We start from the raw sequence: 19780 nt of genomic DNA on the forward strand, positions 1-19780 counted from the left end.
TGTACCCTAAATGTGACTTGGTAAATAAAAGTCAAATCAAGAAATAATTAGCTCTGACTTAAAAGCTTTTTGAAACTATCGGTAATCTAATGCAATATGTACAGACAACTTACTAAAAATTTGCTTAAAGCCAAACAGTTCACTCCAGCATTTCCAGTGTCAGAATGTAGTTACTAATGTGGCTTTTTTCAGAGTAGCAGCCATGTTAGTCTGTATTCGCAAAAAGAAAAGGAGTACTTGTGGCACTTTAGAGACTAACAAATTTATTAGAGCATAAGCTTTCGTGAGCTACAGCTCACTTCATTAGATGCATTTGGTGGAAAATACAGGCTTTGAAGATAATCAGCCTGCAACCAGAATCTTAACCTCTACATAGTATATAAAGTATCTTAAAGTAATTTAAGATGTGAAAGCAAATGGATTCTCAACAAGTTTTCACAGCACACTTACCTCAACCCTGTTGTACCTAGGCACTGTACTATATGTTACCCTGTGTCAAAAATCTCAAATTCCTCCCCAAGGTGCCTATATAGTGTGGAATCTTCAGGACTGCCACAACTGCACAGACAAACTCTCATCCTGAGGTTTCTATCTTGTCCCCAGCAGTGGCTGTATAGTGTCTATGAAACCATCTAAGCTTCATCTGCTTCTCCATTGTCTTGCCTCTTGTGCAGTGATTTACATCTGTGCAAAATGAATTCACAAGAGGTGTAAACTGCCGCCACTGGTGAACTGAGTGGAGAATTCTGAGGGGCTAGCATTTTGCAATCACTTTGTTCCAGTGTTAATGACAAAGCAAAGTGCAAGGCAGTAAAGAGTCAGGTCCATGGACTCCCTTTGCCCATGAAGTCCCTGTGCTAAAATGTTTACAGTCTAAGCAGAAGACACAGACAAAGGCTGAGAGGGGAAACAGAGAGGTGAAGTGACTTGCCTGGGTCACAAAGCACATGAGTGCAAAACTGGATGTAGAGCACAGGTCTCCTGACTCCCAGTTCAACAACCATACTGCCTCGCTTATAACATAGTGGGATGTTATGCATTCTGGTTGGCCAAATACTGTTCAACACGATGCTCCTGCAGATTAAAGTTAACTAAAGTATAATTGTTATTGCCTATCTAATGAACCCATTTTTGGTTAAAACAATACCTTTGCTGTGGGATAAATTATTGTCCTGAGGCCTGGATGATTGTATGCAATGTCTTAGCACAACAGGACTATATTGATGGCATTGGACATTGTGTAAGACTTAACTCAGAATTTCTTTGCTTTTCTAGACTTACATCTCAACTTCAGCATCATGTATTTTGGAAGGGTAATATTATGGTAATTTTATTTTTGATAATGACATTGTCTTCCATTTGGGATCACCCTGATATCTTAATGTGGTCTGGACAGACTTTCTCTGATGATTCATCACTTGATCTTGTGTGGACCATTGACAAACTGATGTCATTTTATTTCATGTTGACAGAGCAATGCCTTGACTAGACTGTAGTGATGTAATCCTGATATACTGGTTGTCTTGCCATTATAATCTGGATTCCAAAGACTTACACTGTTGTTTGATTTCATCTTGGCATCATAGCATCTTTTTTATTTGAATTGATATCTCTGTTTACATTCTCAGCAATACTTGCATTGACATTACTATCAAATCACTGAAATCACTCTGTGGCCCTTCTCAAGAGGGCATGAAATTAGCTGTATTACCAAAATATTGTGAAATATGATCAGCTTTTTGTTCTGTGTTTGGACAGTGCCTAGCGCAATGAGCTCCTGGTCCATGAGCAGGGCTCCTAGGTGCTATTGCAATATAAATAAATAATACTACTAAGTAATAATAATACTGTTCTTGCTCAATTGCTATTCTCAAACTGTAGGGCCACATCCTTAACTGGTGTAAACTGGCATAGTTCAATCAAATTGTCATAACTCCATTGATGAAGCCAGGCCATTTTACAGCAGCTGAGGATCTGGGTCAGAAAACAGATCCAAATAGTTGCTTTTAGTTGATCTGTAACTGGAACATGTTGTGACAAAGCTCTGTCCTTGCCTCCATGGGTCCCGCGTTTCCTGGCAGATTTTGCTAGCCTCAGAGGCTCACTATGACCCTCCATGTAACCCTTCTTTCTCTAGAGACAAGGGTCACAGTCTACTGAGCCATTTTCATCATAAACCAGTGAGGGAGGTGAGGAGAAGTTATCCTTCCTTGCATAGTTTCTGTTGTCTCCCAGTCTCAGTGATTAAACAGGGGGCAAAGGTGTGTGTGGAGGGGGGAAGCCCAGGCCCATCCTCTACTCCAGGCTCCAGCCCAGGGACCCTAATAGTATCAGCTATGGTAGCTGACCTTTTAGAAACATGACATGTACAATTCCCGGGGCTACTTCCCCCACAGCAGCCCTCACTTCCTCAAGCTCCACTTCACCCTTAACTCAGGGCCTCCTTCCTTGTGCCTGATATGGTGTGTACTACTCAGCCTCTCCAACCGCGCAACTTCTTCCCACAGCTCCTGACATGCACACCCACCTGACTGGATGGAAGGCTTTTAACTAGTTTCAGCCAGCCCCTGATTGGCTTCAGGTGTCCCCATCAACTGAGCCTTCTCCCTGCCTTCTGGAAAGTTCTTAATTGGCCCCACGTGTCTTAATTGACCTGGAGCAGCTTCCATTTCACTTAACCTGGTACCAGGGATTTGTTTATGGAGCTAATATATCTATCTCTATTTCTATAGCCATCTGGCCTTGCCCCGTCACAACAGGTATAGAAAATGAGTTTCTGATAACGAGAATGGATGTCGTATGATGAATAGGTGTATCAAATTTCTTATTAATACACACCATATTCCACTCTTAAGAATATATTTTAAAATATCTTAGTCTGCTTTTTAGTACTTTTTAAATTGTGCTTTGAAGGCACCATTGCAAGAGTTCAACTCCATCATAACATCAGGCACGGAAAATGAGCTCCTAAATTAAATTATATGGTGTATTTCTCTGTTTGTTTTAGACAAATTTAGCCCTAAGTGAAATCAGCTAAATAGAAATTTCTATTAATATGTAGACATTATAAATTGCAATACAGGCAAGCTCTTGATTTTTATTTTTGCATAATTAGAGATGTTCAGTGCTTACTGAACCATTACAATGAGGGCCAAACCTATTGCTGTTAATCTCACATTATAATTACCTTGAGAATCCATTTTAAAGATAATATATTGCTGTAAGAGCTGTGAAAGCAATGCCTCAGGTTAACCTAGATATGTCATCTAAAGAAACTCCTATTTTAGAGTGTCTTAAAAAAGCACAGTTACCACGCAGGATCTTGTTATTTTCAGAAAATGATTTCTGTTATCTGACATAATTTTGATTAGTATAATTTTCAGCATTCTGCATGAAACATACTTTATCCAAAAGCCAAATATGTGTAACCCTTTCCTCTTTTGTACTCCACGATTAATATTGTGTTTTTCCCCCACTGCTGACTAAATATCAGAATGCAATAGGTAGCATAGGCTGAGATTTTAAAAATCCCATTTTGTATGGAAACTTGGATTCAGGATATTCCATAGGATATTTTAAACAAAAGACTTCCTATCAGTTTGGGGAAAAAAAGAAAAAATATTAGTTTGGATGCTTGTGTACACTTCCAACTGTCACATGTATGTGGTGTGTTTAAGTGATAAAAGATATGTATTATTGCGTGTTAATTAATAATTGTATTTTAAATGTGTATGCCAGAAGAAAATAATTAATGATACATTATAGCAGACTATGGCAGCTAGTGAAGGCCACAGTTGAGTTTTTACTTACACCTGGTCTACCCTAAGTTTTTGTACTGATAGAACTATGTTGGTTAGGGGTGTGATTTTTATTACTATTATTACAACCCCTGATATGGATGCAGTTATATTGGTATAAAGGGGCGTTATTACAAGCATAGGTTATTCTCCTTCCTGTACAGGAATAGCTCGAGTAGTATAAATACTTTTATACTGATGTTTCTGCATCCCCACTGGGTGGAGTGGGGTGATACTGCTTTAACAGTAAGGTATAGTTAAAGCAGTACAACTTTTGGGGGTAGACAATTTGAGGCCCTGATTCAGGAAAGCATCTTAACTAAGGAAAACCCTTAAGCACATGCTTATATTTAACAATAGGGGAAATTACTTTTGGTGCAAAACTCTTGCTATTTTGAATAACTTTGAAAGCACAGTACAAAGTATGCAAAGATGTACATACAGTCAAGTCCCACCACATATCTACAGAGTAGATTCTGTTCTCAGGGAAACACAGGTACTTCTAAGGAAAACATGAGAATAACCAGACAGCAAAGCCATCAAAATCTTAACTTTTGGTTCTTTTGTCAGATTGAAAACTGAGCATCCACCTGGAACTTCAATGTTAGTTGTGTTCCCAGTGAGGAGGCATTTAAGAACATGCATCTTCTCTATTCACTGTAAGGCATCTTTGGAATATAGTCAGGTGGGCACACTTTCAAGATTGCCTAGAGATGTCCAAACATCTGAGTGCCCTTGCTAATGAAGCCAGCTATACTGCTTGAAGAGTGGAGGGGAGGAGGAGATAGAGGAAAATATTTACAAGGGTAGTAAAGAGAATAATTGTAACAGTCTTTGTAAGTATTGGCCCAGTAACATACTTAGTGGAAGTAAACCGGAAGAGTGTGAACACTCTAGTGGATCAGATGCCTTCAGGTCAGCTGAGAGAAACTGCTTGGGAAGAGTCACAAATAAAACACAGGGCCCATTCCTCAGCTGGTGTAGCTGAATGGATCCTGCTATTGAACAAAAACGTGAGATAGTACTGGAAGCAGGGTGTGCAGATTTTAGAGCAAACGTGTGAACCAGGGCTTAGTATATTTGGAAATGTCTACATGGACCAAACTTGAAAACAAATTCAAACGAAAATCGGAGTGATTTTATTTGCATGTTGAACTTATTTTTCTTTGTTTAGTAAAGCTGGCAATTTCAGAATACTGGGAGTAACCATAGTCACTGTCATGAGTAGGTGCTTACCCTGCCATGTGATTGGTCTAAATTTCAGTAACCTTGACCCATGTCAGGTGACTGGGCCAGAAAATAAAGGCTTGTCTCCTACTACCACTCCTGTGTGTCACACCTTTATTATGCTATTTGAGAAGGAAACTAGATCTGGAGCAAATGGAGCCACTGGAATCCTTCAGTATCAAACGGAATCTGGCAAAGAAATGGTGGTGGTTGTTTTAAGGATTTTCCTGGAAGTGAGTGATACTGATGAAAAGGTTAAATCCTTTGCATCTGTTACTCTGGGGAGGATTGTAGTATATGAAAGCTGTAGTAATGCAATTCAGTTAAAGTATATGACGAGATTAAGAGTGTCAGGAAAGAAGCTTCCATCAGGGTGTGGACCACAAATAACAAGTCCATCTACCTGATGTGGCCAATGTCCTGCGCTATTCTACTATCACAAATTCATCCTCATTCCTATAAAAACAGGTCTGAATTTTTCTAACTCCTAAAACTGAGTTATTATATTCAATTGCAAAACTCCCATTGACTTTGAGTCTTGGATTTCACCCAATATTTAATCAATGTACTGGAAAACATAGTAGGAGGCAATGCTAATGTGACATTTAAGACCTATTTCTAATGTTAATGTCATTCTTTGGCTTCCACTTCTTTCTGTAGGATTTAAAACCAAAGTAATGCTTTATTAATAATAATTTCTTGATTTATGTTTCAACTAGTGCATTCTCCCAGTTCTTTATAAATACATGAAGTATTTTGATTGCCACTGTTAAGAAACTAATTCAATAGTATATTGCTAGAATGTATCAGTAATAAGAACCAGAAACATTAGAAACATTATTGAATTCTTTCACCAGAAAATATGAAAAAATATGAAAAATTTTAGGGGAAAAAGATTGATTTTCCCTTATGACAAGATTTTGCTCGAATCCTGATTAGCTGGTAGAGCAAACAAATGTATTTAATTGACTAGAAGACAAGTGAGTGCTGGAGAGATACCTTCAATTGTAACATTACTGTAATAAAACTAGAATAAGGGCAACTGTCTGGAAGAAGCTTCCTGCATTACAAATAGCTTTGGTCAGATTTACATAATAGAACTGCAATGATTTTCTGCAGATCTCAAATCAATGCATAAATGTATGAGCTGTTACAATTCATGCATACTGTACTTTTTAAATTTGGTGGCAATTCTTAACCATGGCTTTCATGGTATCTTTCTGCCTTCCTTCACAGACTATATGTCATATCTATAGATCAATCCTAATCTTAAAGACTGCATTGAGAAATGGATTTCTGATTATTTAAAGGTTTCAGAGTAGCAGCCGTGTTAGTCTGTATTCGCAAAAAGGAGTACTTGTGGCACCTTAGAGACTAACAAATTTATTTGAGCATAAGCTTTCGAAATGCATCCGATGAAGTGAGCTGTAGCTCACGAAAGTTTATGCTCTAATAAATTTGTTAGTCTCTAAGGTGCCACAAGTACTCCTTTTCTTTTTGATTATTTAAAATTAGTGATCATCCCTAAGGCTCTGATCCTGGAAACACTTATGCATATGAGTTCTTCTGTCGAGTTCAGTGAGACTACCCATGTATGTAAAGGTACCCATATGAAGATGACTCTGCATGGATGGATCCCTGCACCCAGGCCCTTGGGTTCAATTGACTTGAATGGAGCTCCACACTGGCACAGAGGTGGAGTTACTGAGGATGGGATCCACAAAAGGACAGAATCGTTGGAAGGCTGAACGTCAGAATGCCTACATTTTAGGAACCTAAGAAATCACAGGAACGCAGTGGTCCACAAAGCTGAGGAGGAGGTGGTAGTAATGGGTCCCTCTGTATAGCATTTAGAGCACTCACCTAAGACATGGGAGACCCAGATTCAAATTCCCCCTCTCTGCCAGAGAGGGAGAAAGGACATGAACACTCTCAGGTGAGTGCGCCAACTACTGAGCTACAGTGTATTCTCATGTTGTGGTCCCTCTGTCTCTCCTGGTGAAGCTGTTCCCGTGTGGATAAATAATGAAAGTGATTGGAACAGGGGGACTGGACTCTGGCTCACTCACTTGCTAGGTGGGTGTCATTCCCTTGCTCTCTTTCCCTTTCTCTGGCCCAATGATTATTTTAGTATCTAATGATTAATGTGGCTAAACCTCAGCTGGTATAAATCATTTAAGTCAATTTACACCGTCTAAAGATCTGGCCAAAGTATTTATTTCTTAATACATTTCAGATATTAAAATGTGTACCCAGTACTGAAACAATTTACATTTTTCAAAGACTAACACTATTTATTTTTCTCTGCCACCACATCAGAAAATATGGAGTCTTGCAGGTTTTCATTTATAAGGCTGTTTTTCATTGCTTATAACATTGCCAAACTTCAACCATTTGGGCTGCAATATTCTATGCTAGGTGTCTGCCTCGGGCTTGAACTTTCTGGGAAAGTTTCAGCAAAAACAGTTCAGCCATTTCTGAGAATAAGCCTAGGGAAACATATGTTGTTTTGCCCATTTTAAAATTTTTGCAACCCTTTAGCAGAGAAGGAATAGCACCGCCATGCTTTGGTACCAGGGCTTGATAGTTGGCAGGGAGGTGGCTGTTGTGTCAGAAATGTGCCTTTTGCTTCACAAATTTGGCCAAGTTATAAACCTTTGAAAAATCTCATCTCAATCTCCACACATGCTGAGTAGAAATGTGTTAACATTTGGCTACATTCTCTGACTATGTATTGAGTATTCTCCAGCCCAGGGCTGCAGGGACCAAGCAGGACTTTTCCTGCACAGCTCCTCCCAGCTTCTGGGGGACACAGCAGTGCCAAGCTCAAGAACTGAGTGCAGACAGGCTATCTTGCGTTCTCCCCTTGCTGTCACCCAGCCAGCATGAAGGAGGTGGAAGCAGCCTTCCTGAAATGCAAAGGGAACAATAGCTGCACCTAAGTGGCAGCAGATAGAGTAGATTTGGACAAGGAGCATCCTGGGGTGGGGGGGCAAAGAGGGGAGATGGGGACTGGGAGCTAGTAATAGGGGGAACGACTGGGCACTGTTGGGGAAAATGAGGGCAGAGGGCAGTGGGAGCCAGCTGGGGAGTGTGAAAAGACTGAGATGGGACGAGGGGTGTGGTTGAGACACACTGGATGAGCAAGCAGATTGGGATGAGGATACTAGGATGGGAAATCCGGGATATGGACTGTGATTGGGAGCTGAGGTAAGAGAGGGATTGGGACTCTGATCGGGAGCTTTGAGGAAACGTCTGGGACTGGTTGGGCAAGGAGACTGGGACGAGGAACCAGGAGTTATTGGGGTTTGGGCAGACAGGACCAGAACAGGGATAAATTGAAGAGGATGAAAAGAAGGGGGTCACGCTTAGGGGTACAAGGACAGAAGCATCTGTGACCATGAAAGCACACTTCTTTCTAGAACCTGAATGGAGCTGTTTTTTCAGTGTTCTTTTTTTTTAAAAAAAACACCCTAGGTAATGACATTCAAAAACAACATTGAATGTAGGTTTGATTTTTGTTGTTGTTGTTTTTTAATGTATTATTATATTAAAACATTTTATTGCAGACTTACTTTAACTGTTTTGTGCAGTGTCTTGTGTTCAGTGGCTGGGCATTTTTTTAGGTTGTTGTTCAAACATCACTCACATCTTGGCAGTATATTCTTTGTGTAGGAGAGGCCCAGAGCTTTGTGGTTTAAAATTCTGGTGCACCATTGACAAGATGTATAGGTAATACATTTGTACAGCACTCACAGTATCTTCAGTGCATTTGACTCTCACTAGTATATTTACTATTCAGGCCTCCTGCCACTAGAGGCAAAGTCATTTATGCTAGGAGTTCACTGCAGTGCATATTAAAGTTCACCAAATAAGCTCCTGGCCTTCCTGACATTTTAATAGTGAATAAACTGAATTCCAGTTTATTAGGGAGTAACTTGAATCCCTAATTACATTCAGATTTAAAATGAATATCTTACTATTAATGTTTTTCAAGAATGAATTATTAATATTGCATGCATTAATTTTTTAAATGTAGTATCTTGCTTTCCTGGCAAAAAGTCATTCTCCTTGGAAATATGTAGGTCTTCAATAAATGCTGAAGAATCACTTTATAAACCACAATGAGTGTGGGTTGTAATTACCTACTTATTTTTATTAAAAAAAAAACCCCACCAGACTATGATACTGCAAACTGTCAGACGGCAATCTTGACAGCAAAAAATTATCTAAAGGTATCAGGAAAGGTATCTGCTCAATTAGAAATGTAATCTTTTGTGTTACATCTTTTCAATGTAATCTTTGGAGTGTCACGTGCAGACTTCTGCATAGTGTCTTATTCCAATGTGAGTTCCTAGAGAGAAACTGTTTTTCTAGTGACACTGAAAATGCTGAATGGTGTCAGTTCATCTTTCTGCTCATCTTTCTGCTTGATTTATTTGGGGATTAGTCCTGCTTTGAGCAGAGGGTTGGACTAGATGACCTCCTGAGGTCCCTTCCAACCCTAATATTCTATGATTCATATGAAAGGTTTGAGGAAAACAAATACACACAAAATAGCTACTTGTGATCTTTAATGAGGCCTAATAAAAATGGGTTGTAAAGGGTACTGCCACAAAATCTCTTTGAGAATTAATAGGGAAGGGCTGGCCAAACTTACTGGGCCTCCAAGCCGCATCTCTCAATCTTCAGAAGTTTGAGAGTTGGGGCACACCTTCCAGGAACTAGAGATTGGGGTTTCAGCCCCACTGTGGCTGAAGCCCTCAGCCCCAGCAGGTGCGTCCAGCAGGGCTGAAGCCCCTAGACCCCCCTTCCCGCTGGACAGAAGCTCCTACCCCATCACCCCACTGCAAGGCAGAGGTCCTGAGCTCCCCGCTCCCAGTCTGGTAAGTGGAGAAGGGGGAGGGGGCGGAGAAGGAGGATTGCGAGCCGCACTTTAATGGTAAAAGAGCCACATGTGGCTCATGAGCCGCAGTTTGGCCACTCCTGTAATAGGGTCTGATTCATGTATTACATTTTAATTTTAAATATTTCTGTGTATTTTTAAATACACAGATTTCGCTTTTTCATGCATGCATGTTGGGTACTGCAATGCCGAGTCCTTAACGGGCAGAGTGTCATTTACTGGAGCTCTGACCTGGCTGAGGTCTGTAAGTGTTTCTGTAATTTAAATGTAAGTAATAACTCCCAATAATAACATTAGATACTTATGGGAGTTTTGTCAGTATAAGAACTGCAGGAATGGGCCCAGTGTACATAGGAAGAGGAATAGAATAAATGTATATGGAGAAATCTTAGGCCAAAAGGACATTTTATTTTTTAAATAAATTTAGAAAGGGTGGAAAATTGGGTTGAGATGGAAAGCGATAGCCATGGGGTCACCGCTGGGAATGTATATAGAAGTTCTAAATTTATATATTAACATGAACAAGTCTTTTAGTATGTACATGAAAGAGAGAGAGAGAGAGAGAGAGAGAGAGAGAGATGTATACTTTTTCAACCACAAGCTATCCTAAGGAATTTAAAGACCCCTTTAGGCAATATAACACTAATATAGCTTCAGGAAGGAAGTTGCCAGATTTCTTGCTCTGATCACTGGGGTTGTTTTTGTTTTGTTTTTTAAACTTGTATAACATCAGAGGATTTCAGAGCACTTCCATGCCCTAAGAAATTGAATTTCACATCACATCTCAGAGGTAAATGAATAGCACTATCCACATCTTTTTGATGAGGAAATGGAGGTACAAAGCAATTAAGCAACTTGCCCAAATTAAACAAGATGCCTGTGGCAGAACTGAGAACAAAACCCAGGTCCTATGACTCACAGTTATGTGGCTTAACCACAAGACCATCCTTTCTCTACAAAATAAGTTTATTGTAATTACAGATTCTTCACATTTGAATAATTATTTATTTTGTATATATACATGCCAGAGATTAGAGTGATACTCTAACAATGAAAAAAATTGTTCAATAAAGCCTAATACTTGATGTTAATGCTATGTACCAGTTTAATTGCACAGGCCTCTAAGGGTAGCTTAAATTTACTTTCACTCATTAACTAATATTATTACCAGATTGCAGACAGGAAAGGGAAAGCACACAGATGTAACAAAGAATGACATAATCACAAAACAGATACACATGTTGGGTACTGCTCAGACACACAACATTTTGAAGTATATTCTGTTTCAACAGATCACCATTTTCTAAGATGGGTTCCTATAGTTAGGCTCCTAGATCCATATGCAGGCATCTAAATAGAATTGTCCTGAGATTCAAAGATGCTGAGTAATTATAACTCCATTAACTCCAGGGTGAGTTGTGGGTGCTCAGTATCTCTTAAAATCAGGCCACTATTTTTCAGGTTCTTAAATATGGATTTGAGGATGACTGTATACCTGTAAATATGAAAATGTTGGCTCCTGTCTATTGAGAGAGGAATACTTGCTCTTGGATTAGCGTTTATAAATCGAAGAAAGAACAACAGTTTAGACAGTATCAAAGGAATATCAAAGTATCAAAGAGCCTTAGGGCTCAGTCCTACCCTCAGATACGTGTGTATGAAATGCAGCAGATCCTGTGAAAGCAACTACCTGGTTTCAGTGGACCCATACACCTGAGGGAAAGACTCAATCCTGCTCATGTTGAGTTCAGTAGCAGAGCTTCAACTGACTCCCATGGATGCAGGGTCTGTTCCTTAGTTTGGAGAGTACACATCCCCCAAGCTGAATCCTCAGTCATCCATTTAATTGATAAAGTAGTAGAATACATTTTCTTTATACTGGAATAATAGCAGTGTAGGACTGGAAGGGATCTCAAGAGGTCATCTAGTCTTTTCCCCTGCACTCAAGGCAGGACTAAGTAATAACTAGACCATCCCTGACAGGTGTTTGTCTAACCTGTTTTTAAAACCTTCAGTGATGGAGATTCCAAAACTCCCTAGGCAATGTGTTTCAGGGCTTAAATACCCTGACAGGAAGATTTTCCTAATGTCCAACCTAAGCCTCCCTAGCTGCAATTTAAGCCCATTGCTTCTTGTCCTATTTTCAGAGATTAACGAGAATAATTTTTCACCCTAGCTCCTTGTAACATTTTATGTACTTGAAAAATGTTATCATGTCCCCCCTTAGTCTTCTCTTCTACAGACTAAATAAACCCAATATTTTCAATCTTTCCTCATTTTTGTTAAAAGAAAAGGAGTACTTGTGGCACCTTAGAGACTAACAAATTTATTTTTAGTTTATTTTAATTTAATTTATTTTTATTTATTTATTTTTGTTGTTCTTCTCTGGATTTTCTTCAATTTGTCCATATCCTTCCTAAAATGTGGCACCCAGAGCTGGACACAATACTGCAGCTGAGACCTTAGCATCACAGTGTCTTGCTTATAACACTCCTGCTAATCCATCCCAGAATGATGTTTGCTCTTTTTGCAACAGTGTTACACTGTTGACTCATATTTAACTTGTGATCCACTATAAAGCCCAGATCCCTTTCCGCAGTACTCCTTCCTAGGCAGTCATTTCCCATATTGTATGCGTGCAATTCATTGTTCCTTCCTAAGTGGAGTACTTTACATTTGCTGATATTGAATTTCATCCTATTTCTTCAGACCATTTCTCCAGTTTGTCCAGGTATTTTTGAATTTTAATCCTATCCTCCAAAGCACTTGAAACCTCTCCCAATTTGGTATCATCTGCAAACTTTATGCATTATCTAAATAATTTATGAAGATATTGAACAGAACCAGACTCAGGACCAATCCGTTCAGCACTCCGCTTGATATGCTTGACTGTGAACTACTGATGATTACTCTTTTGGAATCATTTTTCAACCAGTTAAGAACCCACTTTATAGTAGCTCCATCGAGGTTGTATTTCCCTAGTTTGTTTATGAGGTCATGAGAGACAAAAGCCTTAGTAAAGTCAAGACACACCACATCTACCACTTCCCATATGTCCACCAGGCTTGTTACCCTCTCAAAGAAATCTATTAAGTTGGTTTGACATGATTTATTCTTGACAAATCCATGTTGACTTATCACCTTATTATTCTTCTAGGTGTCTGCAAATTGATTGCTTGATTATTTGCGCCTCTATTTTTCTGGGTACTGAAGTTAAGATGACTGGCCTATAATTCTTAGAGTTGTCCTTATTCCCCTTTTTGTAGATTGGTACTATAATTGCCCTCTTCCCGTCCTTTGGAATCTCTCCCGCCTTTCATGAGTTTTTGAAGATAATCGCTAATGGTTGAGAGAGCTCCTCAGTCAACCTTTTACATATATATATAATTCATATATAACATCGGATAATAGCAGTGGAACAGTTTTTCTTTATAGTATTATTTGTATGAGCAGTTGGCTTTAGTTTTTATGAAGATAGATATCACAGAAGCAGCTTGTAACACTGATTGATGATGTGATGTTTGATCTTCCAGGAAGCATTTGTTTTGGAGGCAAAGCTTCTGGGAATGTCAGCATTCAAAATACTGAAGAAATGTAGGTCAGAAGGCAAAATACTCATCATTCAAGGGGACTTGGGGGGTACCTCTGTGTGAAAAAATAATCCTATCTGGGCTCTTTGATTCCAAAGGGCAATTGCCTAGTGGTCAGATCTCAGTTCTCCTGGGTTCTAAATGTGGATCTATCACTAACGTGCTGTTTGGTCTTTGGCAGGTCATTTAGGAAAAATATTTTCTAGTGTGTTTACTAAATTTGGATGACTATTTCTGGCTGCCAATTTTAAGCCACCTAGAGGCTGATTACTATAGGAAAATAATTATATTCTAGCAGCTTTGCACTATACTATACTATCAATGCAGTCATCATCTTAATAATAAAGAATATCTGTGTAAAACTAAATCTAGTGAAGTGTAGCATTAAACTGCAAACACAAAGAAATGAGCAAAAAATGAAATCCTAAATTAGTTGCTAGTGAAAAAGATGTTAATTGCCAAAATTGATAAAAGTGAATTATATATAGATGAATGAAAAGCCTTTGGTATAAAAGCTGGGAGATGGATGGACATTTTAGAAGTTTTTACTCTTTTGCACGTTGTGTTTATTTTCTCAGAAAATAATGTGATGTCATGCATAAGATGATGTAATATATGAGGTCACACTCATGCCCAGAAGCATCAGGTGGCAGGTGAAGAAGTGCTGTCAAGTAGTATGAAACTCAGTAATTTCTTGATTATATGAGCTGGTTTTTTTTAAATTGTCAACTGAATTTTCATGAAAAGTAAGACTCACCTACTTTTTAAAAACAGGAAGTGAATATAAACAATATGAAGTCTTCATTTCTCTAATGACTAGTGTTTGGCAGCAGATTTTTGGTGACCAAAACTTAGGGTAGACCAGGTGTAAGTAAAGACTCAACTGTGGCCTTCACTAGCTGCCATAGTCTGCTATAATGTGTCATTAATTATTTTCTTCTGGCATACACATTTAAAATACAATTATTAAATAATAATAATACATATATTTTATCACTTAAATATACCACTTACATATGACAGTTGGAAGTGTACGCAAGCATCCAAACTAATCTTTTTTCTTTTTTTCCCCAAACTGATGGGAAGTCTTTTGTTTAAAATATCCTATGGAATATCCTGAATCCAAGTTTCCATATAAAATGGGATTTTTAAAATCTCAGTCTGTGCTATTGGTGACCAAAAATCTCCACTAATTTGATTCTGATAATAATAGAACTTGAAAGTGTTTCTAATGCTGGACTTCAACAAAAGTTTAGAATCATAGGATCTGCTCCTGCCCAATTCAAGCTAAACGCTTAACTTCACTAGACCCTAGGCTCTCTTATTTTTCTTACTATTTAAAGGTAATTTCCCATTGACTTGATCTGCTACTTTGAACATTAATTTTAATTTTCTGACATTAAAGGTTATTAAAAAGTTGGATTCACTTTTATAAGAAGGAAGAAGAACATGAAGGTTTAGTAGGTTTGTACAATCTGAAGCTGAATAATAATGGATAGGAACATATCTTTGGCTCTAGTTCAGCATGGTACTTAACCACATATCTAACTTTATACACATAAATAGTCCCATTTACATCAATAGGACTACTCATGCTTAGAGTTAAGCACCCACTTAAGTGCTTTGCTGGCTGAGGGCCACAGTGCTCAGCACTTTGTAGGATCAAACACTTAGTTATTAAAATGTTATACAATATGATGTAAACAGTTACATTAAATAACAATACACAGATTAATAGCTTCACATCTATATTTATTTACTGGATATAACAATAATGCTGTATGCTGGTATTTGGGGAACACATATTTAACAGCTATTATATATTCTTCAGGATGTCTATCCAATTCTGAGTCAATAGCTAAGAAATTAGGTTTTTTTTTAATAGAAGAAAAACTCTGAACCACTTTTATTGCATTTTAATCAATAAGACTATAATATGCAAATGAGCTAAAGTATGATTGGTTGAGCTTCACAATCCTGCCCACCTTTCCTGTCACCCTTCCACTGTTCAATACAATCTTGAAATTAAACTGAACAATACTTTAAAGTATTATATACAATTTGTCAGTGTAGTTCTATTAGACAGAATCTTATCGAAATTAAGCAGATAGGAGGACTGGGATAAAAGGACAGTTTTGTGTAAGATTTTTGTCTGAACATGTTTTCATGTTAAAATAGCCTTTAAATGTACAAGACATAATATAGGGAAACTAGATTAGGCTTTTCAAACTCATTTCTGAGTTCTAATGACATTACACACCACCTGAGCTTCAACCTCTCATTACCAGGATGCCAGAAGAACTGTGGGATATGGATAGTCCATTGTTTCTCTGGTGTCTCCTCCACCCTGGTCATTCAGATATATATAATGAATTGTGGGTATATGAATAAACACATCAAATGTATTCAGATTTTATTTAGAACAAAATGTCAAAAGTTATGTATCATTTAGAGTAAAGGGGGGCATGGATCAGCTTTCATGTTGCACTCCCCATCAGTATCCAGCTCAAGCCAGGGAAGACAGTGATCCAACCAGCGGACCAAATCCGGTGATGAATCCTGGTCATGTGCCACCTGAGGCACATACTGCACAGAAACTCAGAAGATTTCGGGTAAAATTTAAAAAAATGGCAATCCCATGTGCAGTCAGGTTATATGAAATCTAGTGAATAATGCACACACATATAGAACAAAAACAACAACTAAAACCTAATTGGCCATTAATAAAAGCATATTGAGGCCTAGATTTTTCATTCTGACAAAATCCCTGTTGAAGTCTAAAGGAAATTTTGCTTGAATAAGAAGTTCAGATTTAGGCCCTGTGTTACTTGAATGTTGCAGAATATTAAGCATGTGTCTATCTGAGCATGTTTAATTCCATTGAAGTCAATAGGACTATTCACATGCTTAAAATTAGGCATGTGATTAAATACTTTGCTGGACTCAGGCCATAAGCATTATGGGGAGCCTGATCCTGCACAACTTAAGTTGATGAGAGTTTTGCTATTGACTCCAGTGCTGACATGATCTAACCCTTATTTAGTGCTTTGTAATAATACAGTGTACAGTAGGAAATGAATTAAACCACTGTGATTCCCCTCAATGGACAAGTGAGTAAAAGCGACATGTGCTGGTCCAGAACCAATGTGGCTTATTTAACCAGCAATGGGAGATTTGCAAGATTGGAAATAACCCTTTTTTTCCCCAGGTAGAACTAAAGCTTATTTTCTGAAGAAAACACATTCTTTTTTCATTACATTTCTATAGAAGCAAAGCCTTGGAATAGACAAAAAGGTCCTGTTATATTTTAGCACTTGAAGTACCTTCTAAAGTCAAATCTCTGTAAAAGTAAAGACTAGAGAAGTGGACAATAGAGCCATTACTCCTTTGGGAGTTTATAGAAAGAAGCTATTTAATCCTTAATCAAATAGTTAAAAAACCAACTCTTCAAAGATTGCAATGCAATTAATATTTTAAAGAAGTTTTTAAAAATATGTAGCTATATATCTTTAGGAGAGCAAATAAGAGGCTTGCTAATCGGGACCTAATTAATAGGCAAGCTGGGGAGATTTAGTCAGTCAGTCTGTCTCTGGGTAAATCTAATGATTTCAACCTGCTGCAGAAACCTTTATAGTTGAAGAAGGCCAAGATCATTAATCAAAGACTGAAGAGCCCTTTCTTCTATGGCGACAGAATTCTTAACAGGGGCCTTCTGCAGTGATTAGTCTCCAACTGACTACAAATTATCAATACTGATTACCAGTTTGCTGCAATGGGGAGGGGATGGCTTGCTCAGCACTGCAGGGCTGGCCAGACTCCCACAGCTTGTGTCTCCGTCTGTTTGCATATACAGCTGTCTCATGCCTTTTCCCTACAGGTGACAATGCCAGGTTAGAATGGTTTCCACCCACAGGGATCATTTCTCAGATCAAAGAAAGAGAACCCCAGTGTTGTTTTTAAATGCAGAGCTAGTGTCTGGAGGATTCATGTTAACTTTGGACAAATGATCAAGAATGAAACAGGATTATTATTGCCACAGAAATTCAGTAATGAGTACGTGGGCTTAGTTTCTTTCTGAGAACCAGATAACGGCGTTTAAACCTTGCTTTCCTTATTCTGGGTGGCTGTTGTGAGCGTGGGGGGAGTTTGATAGGGAAGTATTTTGAAACACTTTGATTTCTAAGGCATCACCCACATGTTCCCCCTTTCCAAAGGAAGCAGAAAGGAATTTGATGATAATGGAGATCCTTTAAAAGACTGGTCTGGTGGCTAATGCATTTCGCTCCTTTCCACTCCCTCCACTGCGACCTCGGTTTCCACCCATTCGCACCACAAAGCACTTAACCGCAGTCAGTGAAACAAAAGGAGTCGGGGGAGGATGTCCTGCTTGGGCCTCTGAATTTTAGCCCTAGACCGTGGCGATTCCCCAGAAGGTTAAATAAACCCGCAATCGTGGCTCCGAGCCCCTGCGATCATTGGACATCTCGCCTTCCAAAGGGAAGCAGAGATTAGGCAAAGCCACGCGCGCTAGCTACACCCCACACCCACACCCACACCCCGAAGGAGTGAGTGGGGATGGATGGGGCGGGGCTGCTGAGTCCATACACACAGTTTGCGTTCGCTCTAGTGCGACCAAGTAAAGTGAAATAAATAAATAAAGCAGGTCACTCCCGACAAAACAGGACGGGGGTGGAGAGAGAAGCTGCTGCGTTATCTAGGAAAAAAAAAAAAACCCTCCCGGTAGGAGGATACCCTTTCTTATCCAATGACCTACTTTTTGTGTGAGCAGTCAGACTGCAGGGGTACAAGATCCCAGGCTCTGGAGCAGGAGCGAGGTGGCTCTTTCCACAGCAGTTTGGGTTTGTGCACCCAGCCTTTGCGTTGCTGTCCCTCCCTCCGCCCCACTTCTCAACGTCTACCGGGGCCCGGGGAGGTGACTGGCCGCTGGGCGTGCCGGGGAGGAGACGGCTGCAGCAGCCGTATGGGTGGGGTCTGTCTGCCCGCATTGTGCTGGGCAGCTGGAGTCTGTGGGGCTGGGCTCTGCAGGTACCCTCGCCTCAGGATCTCCGGGAGGAGCGGCGCAGAGCGGTACACAAAGAAACCCAATGTCAGCCCCCCACCCCCTCCCTCCTTAAAACAAAGGGCGGACCCTGCTCTTTGCAAGGCGATCGGGCTATGTATCGAATTAGCACAAGAGAAAAGTCCCCCTCTAAATCCCGGCGCTGGGGAGATGAAGGTGTCTTTCATTTTCAGCCACGAAACTGATCAGTTTCATCGTGCAAGTGTTTTGCTTGTAACAGATCATCGCTAAGAAATAGCTGAAATGAAGAGCGAGCGGTATCTTGAGACCTGGCGATAAGGGGCGTTATAAAAACACGCACACGCTACATTTCAGAATAGGTAAGGGCACGTTTTTGGGTGCCACTCACAAAAAACTCCCTTTAAAACCAAATATATCTCCTGGAAATGAGTGTTCAACTTATTTGCCTTAATCACCCAAGAGCAATCTGCCATCAGATCTCAGGCTAAGATTTCCAAAGAACCCCGGGCTCCCAACCCTCTTCCCTGCTTTTTGATTTAAAAAAAAAACTAAACAAAAAGATTTAACATGGTCTTGGCTTTTTCTAAACATTAAGGCCTCTTAAGGGAGCGCCCAGGAGAGCCGGTGGTCCTAGGATATGGCGGCTGTTGCATTGGCTGAAGAAAAAGAGACGCGATTTCTTACCCATTGCTGTTTTAGCCATGGTGGGATGGATGTGCAGATTCTCAGAGGCTGTGAAGGCAAAGGGGTCCAGCTACAGCAGTGGAGAGGGAGAGAGAAGACTGAATAAGGCACTGAGTCAGCAGCGTGGGGCTGTGCAAGAGAAGGAGCAAGAGGCAGGAGCCCATGAATAATTATCACTCCTCTACCCAAGCAGATTGGCTCTAGAGGTCCCCTGACATGACTCCTGCGGAGCTAGAATCTCCAAGCATTAAATATTGATCCACCAATGGTGCTGGAGTACAAAGTGCTAGAATGGAGTTTGAAATGGAAATCAGTCCTTGAATGCCTCTCCCCCCCTCTTTTTAGTTTTAATAGTACAGTCCATGTCAAATGTTTTATGTCTTACATGAAAAGCCTATTGGGGTTGAAAGCTCTCCTGTTGCTATCTGGAAAATACGCACACATGCATTTTTAACACAATTGAACACTGATATGACAAAGGGAGAAATAATTCAAAGGTTTTCTGAGCCGTTTCAGCAATAACAGTGGTTTACAT

The 19780-nt window shown here is 39.6% G+C and overlaps 1 protein-coding gene and 1 long non-coding RNA gene across 2 annotated transcripts in view; one reads left to right on the forward strand and one right to left on the reverse strand.

Annotated features, from left to right (window-relative positions):
• LOC122458645 overlaps positions 1 to 18067 on the forward strand; it is a 35499-nt gene extending 17432 nt beyond the window's left edge. The window contains exon 3 of the long non-coding RNA XR_006278750.1: positions 18018 to 18067. This is a non-coding gene — a long non-coding RNA (uncharacterized LOC122458645). The remainder of the gene's footprint in view (positions 1 to 18017) is intronic.
• The window catches only part of STMN2 (stathmin 2), a 53389-nt gene extending 33821 nt beyond the window's left edge, over positions 1 to 19568 (reverse strand). Inside the window, exon 1 of the mRNA XM_038392928.2 lies at positions 19246 to 19568. Coding sequence (XP_038248856.1) covers positions 19246 to 19264 — 19 coding nt within the window. The 5' untranslated portion in view covers positions 19265 to 19568. The remainder of the gene's footprint in view (positions 1 to 19245) is intronic.
• Between the last annotated feature and the right edge of the window lie 212 nt (positions 19569 to 19780).

This window comes from Dermochelys coriacea, chromosome 2 (assembly GCF_009764565.3).
Source record: "Dermochelys coriacea isolate rDerCor1 chromosome 2, rDerCor1.pri.v4, whole genome shotgun sequence".
Taxonomy (NCBI): domain Eukaryota; kingdom Metazoa; phylum Chordata; order Testudines; family Dermochelyidae; genus Dermochelys; species Dermochelys coriacea.